General features: G+C 39.6%; 1 protein-coding gene across 1 annotated transcript in view; it reads right to left on the bottom strand.

Annotated features, from left to right (window-relative positions):
* LOC111385832 overlaps window positions 1-2,742 on the bottom strand; it is a 4,325-nt gene extending 1,583 nt beyond the window's left edge. The window contains exons 1-3 of the mRNA XM_023010256.1: window positions 2,512-2,742; window positions 1,735-2,463; window positions 60-1,664 (exon numbers count right to left, since the gene is read on the bottom strand). Coding sequence (XP_022866024.1) covers window positions 60-1,664; window positions 1,735-2,463; window positions 2,512-2,742 — 2,565 coding nt within the window. The remainder of the gene's footprint in view (window positions 1-59; window positions 1,665-1,734; window positions 2,464-2,511) is intronic.
* Window positions 2,743-4,212: the final 1,470 nt, after the last annotated feature.

Here is a 4,212-nt window from a genome sequence, read left to right as displayed (position 1 = left end):
TTGCCATGAAGCATGGCTCTAGCCATGTCCTGAAGGACACGATTCTTCCTTTCCACTACCCCATTTTGTTGAGGAGTAATAGGGGAAGAGAACTCCTGCATTATCCCTTCATCCATACAAAAACTCTCAAGATTGAAATTCTCAAATTCTTTTCCATGGTCACTACGCATCCTAGACACTTTGAGATTCAGTTCATTGCTAAGCCATTTACACAGAGACTTTATGAGGTTACAAGCATCAGATTTTTCCCTAAGCAATTCTATCCAAGTAAACCTCGAGAAGTTGTCTACAACAACAAGGATGTATCGCTTACCACCTAGACTCTCAGTCCTAGAGGGTCCCATCAAATCCATGTGTATCAATTCCAGGGGTATTTTGGTCAGAATTTTAGTAGTCTTCTTATGGCTACCCTTGAGTTGTTTACCTAGTTGACATGGTCCACACACAACATTTTCACTAGGACCTATCTTAGGCAACCCATCTACCAATTCTTTCTTAGCCAATTGTTCTAGACTCTTATAGTTCAAATGACCTAATCTTTTATGCCAGAGCTCACTCACATCGATTTTAACACTCCTACACACATAGTTAGAATTAGGTAATACCCCATAACAATTGTCAGATGTCCTAACCCCTTCATGGACTACCCCACCGGATGAATCATATACGGTACATCTCTTCTGCACAAAACTAACCTCAAAGTCATCATCACAGATCTGACTAATGCTTAACAAATTTGACTTTAAACCGTCCACATACAACACATTAGAGATCACAGGCAAATCATGCATTTGTACGGTACCTTTGCCAAGAATAGGTGCAGAGCCCCCATTTCCAAAGGTAACCATACCACCATTACATTCATCAAGAGTAGTAAACAGAGATTTATTACCACACATATGTCTAGAGCATGCACTATCCAGGTACCACATATTAGAATTTTGAGCCTTTAAAGCAACATGAGCAACAAAAGAGTTTTCTCGACCTGAAGGTCTACCTAGATCACTCTTTTTGACCCAAACCTTTTTAGATGAAAACGTACTCTTAGTTAGCCTAGTAAGCATCTCAGTCAAGTGACTCACCTGATTAGACAGAAAGCTAACCTGACTAGGAATGTTTTGACTTCTACGCTCATTGCCTAACTTGTAACATCTAGGCCTAGTGTGTCCTAGAGCACCACAGTGGTGGTAGGTGGGAATGAACCTAGGCTCAAAGGTACATGTGTCTGGGTACCTAGTCCTGATGTTCCTACGTGATTGCTGACTCTGTTCTCGAGGAACACTCCTACCATTACTTGGACTCCTAATAGCATTAGACTTAGAGGCAGCCACGAAGACAGTCTTAGATGGTCCAGCGATAGTTGTATTACCCTCAACATATCCTAGACCTCTCTTCTCTCCTACTGGCTTATTCATTCCCAACAGGTTATCTAATTTCTTAGTTCCATTTATGAATGTCTGAAGATGAGCATTAGATTTCTCCAATTCACTAGTCAAACTCTTAACCTTATCTTCCAATTTCTCATTGACACATTTTAACTCACTACCACTCTTAAGTGACTCCTGAAGCTTACTACCCAGTTTCTCTTTTTCCCTTTCAAGTTCGTCAACCTTTTTAAGCAGGGCTTCATTGACCTTCTTTATTTTAAGACTCTCCTTAAACAACTGTTGATACGCTTCTTGTAAGTCTATGTCATCCTCATCCTGAATTATCGTTTGAATGTTCTTCCTCAACCTTGTCACTTTCCTTATCAGATTCACTCTTCACAATAGCCACAAATGCCATATAATTTCCTTCATCGTCATTACTAGAGGATTCCTGCCTATCACTAGTCTCAGATTCATTATCAGTAAGAGAGACAACTAAGGCCTTACCTTTCCCTTTTCTTTGATTTTTCTTATAGCTAGGACATTCATTCCTATAGTGACCTATTCCTTGACACTCATGACATCTAACCAAACGTGGCTTCTCACTTGACCCTTTATTGTTAACTTTCTCAATTTTATCTTTTGTGAATCTGCTAGGGGCTCCACTCTTTCTATCCTGAGGCTTTCTCCTATTATTGTGGACTTTTTGAAATTTCTTAACAAAGTATGCAATATCCTCATCCCTAAGTGACTCCGTATCAGACGATTCATCTTCTTTAATGGATTTTAGGGCTATAGACTTTCCTCTCTTATGTTGTGAGAGAGTGAGTTCATAGGTTTGCAATGATCCTACCAATTCTTCGATCTTAACTTCATCTAGGTCCTTACTTTCCTCAATGGCAGTGACTTTAGGCCTAAATCTCTCAGGTAGGGATCTAAGTACTTTTCTTACAATTTTAGTCTCGGGAATTCTCTCACCTAGGTTGAAACTAGAGTTAACTATATCATTTAGTTTAGCATAAAACTCATCAAAGGTCTCATCATCTTTCATCCTTACTTCTTCAAACCTAGAGGCTAGCATTTGCAATTTTGAGTTCTTTACTATCATAGTTCCCTCATGTGTAGTTTCGAGAATGTCCCAAACCTCTTTAGCAGTTTCGCACATAGAGACTCTCCTAAACTCTTCTGGAGATAGAGCCATGAATAATGCATGAATTCCCTTACTATTCCAATTACAAGCAGCTAATTCATCTTTAGTCCACACAGATATGTCAGTAAGGTGAATGTTTCCAGATACGATAGTAGAGGGAGGTTTCCATCCATTTTGAACACTAATCCAAACATTCTCATCTATGGACTTAAGGAATGCACGCATCCTAACCTTCCAATATGCATAATTACTTTCGTCGAAAAACGGAGGTACAGACAGCGATTGACTCATCTAGACAACTATGGGTCAGGATTCGGGATTAGGCTCTGATACCACTTGAAAAACTTATCGTTCGACCCAACTAACACCTAGAGGGGGGGCTGAATAGGTATTCTTGCGGAATTAAAAACTTTTTCAACAATTCATGCAACAAGTCACACAAATTATAATTAGTCTAGATTAATTCACATGCTTTATCTACTTATGTTGAATTACCGTTGACAAGTAAATAAATTAAAGCGGTAAAAACACACCAAACATGTTGACGGAGAAACCCAATATGGGAAAAAGTCCGAGCACAAGCCAGTAGAGATCCACTATGTAGAAACCAACTTACAGCACACCAGACTCAATTGACCCTCTCAATTTTTCTGACCTCCTTGCTGTATGAAATCAAGACCCTCCTGGATTTGCAGCTCCGTGCTAAATCCCAGCCTTGTACAATTTCTACCTCCCGTGAATCGCCACGCACTCCAGCTCTTCAAGCAAGTCCTTCCCGGATCTTCAAACTGATGATCTTCTGGAAGTTTAATTGGAGTTGAGAAACAGGGGTTTTGGTGTTTGTGTATTTGATGTTTTTACTCAACAAGCCATGGATTTGGATGAACACTATGAAAGGTTTTTGGCTTGTGTTCCTTGGAGAAGAAGGATTTTGATTTTAGGTTGCCAAGGATTTGAAAGAAAATAATCAAAGTGATTTCAATGTGTATATTCGGGTTAATGAACACGAATTGGACGTTTGGTATTTATAGAGGTCGACACATGGTAATGTGGAGCGTCAAATATTCACGAGCGTTTAAAATTAGGTTTGGCTAGATAACATGGTCGCTCGAGCGAGGTCTTAGCGAGCCTCGAGCGACGTGTCTTCCGCTCGAGAAACGGTCCAGCGTCTGTCCAGCGAAGTTGTTTCTGCAATTGGGGCTCGAGCGAGGTCATGGCGTGACTCTAGCAAAATCACCACGCCGTTTGCATCTTCGAGGCATCCCACACAACCCTAGACAAGCCTACAAACTTTGGTTAATTGCAACTCTAGTCCCTGAACTATTGAACGTTGACAATTTGGTCCTTGACCTTACAATTTTGACAATTTGATCCTTGACTTTACAATTTTGACATTTTGGTCCTTGGTCACAGATTTGCCAATTACATATATTCCTAACAAATAGCAATGTTCACTCTGTATGAACCATGCTACATGTACAATATGATGTACATTTTAATTTAAACTTTGCCATGTGACATTACCCCTCTGGACAATTTAAATTTCAAAAAGTTTTCCCATCCAATTGACACTTGACAACATTGCAAGGGTAAAAAAAGTGTCAAAAATCTTTGTACAAATAACAAAGTTCAATCGTTAAGAACCTTACTACATGTACACTATGGTGTACACTTTTGTTTACACTTTACCAACAT

The sequence above is a fragment of the Olea europaea genome, unplaced genomic scaffold, assembly GCF_002742605.1.
Source record: "Olea europaea var. sylvestris unplaced genomic scaffold, O_europaea_v1 scaffold3304, whole genome shotgun sequence".
Classification (NCBI taxonomy): Eukaryota; Viridiplantae; Streptophyta; class Magnoliopsida; order Lamiales; family Oleaceae; genus Olea; species Olea europaea.
This window is presented reverse-complemented; position numbering and strand designations above follow the sequence as displayed.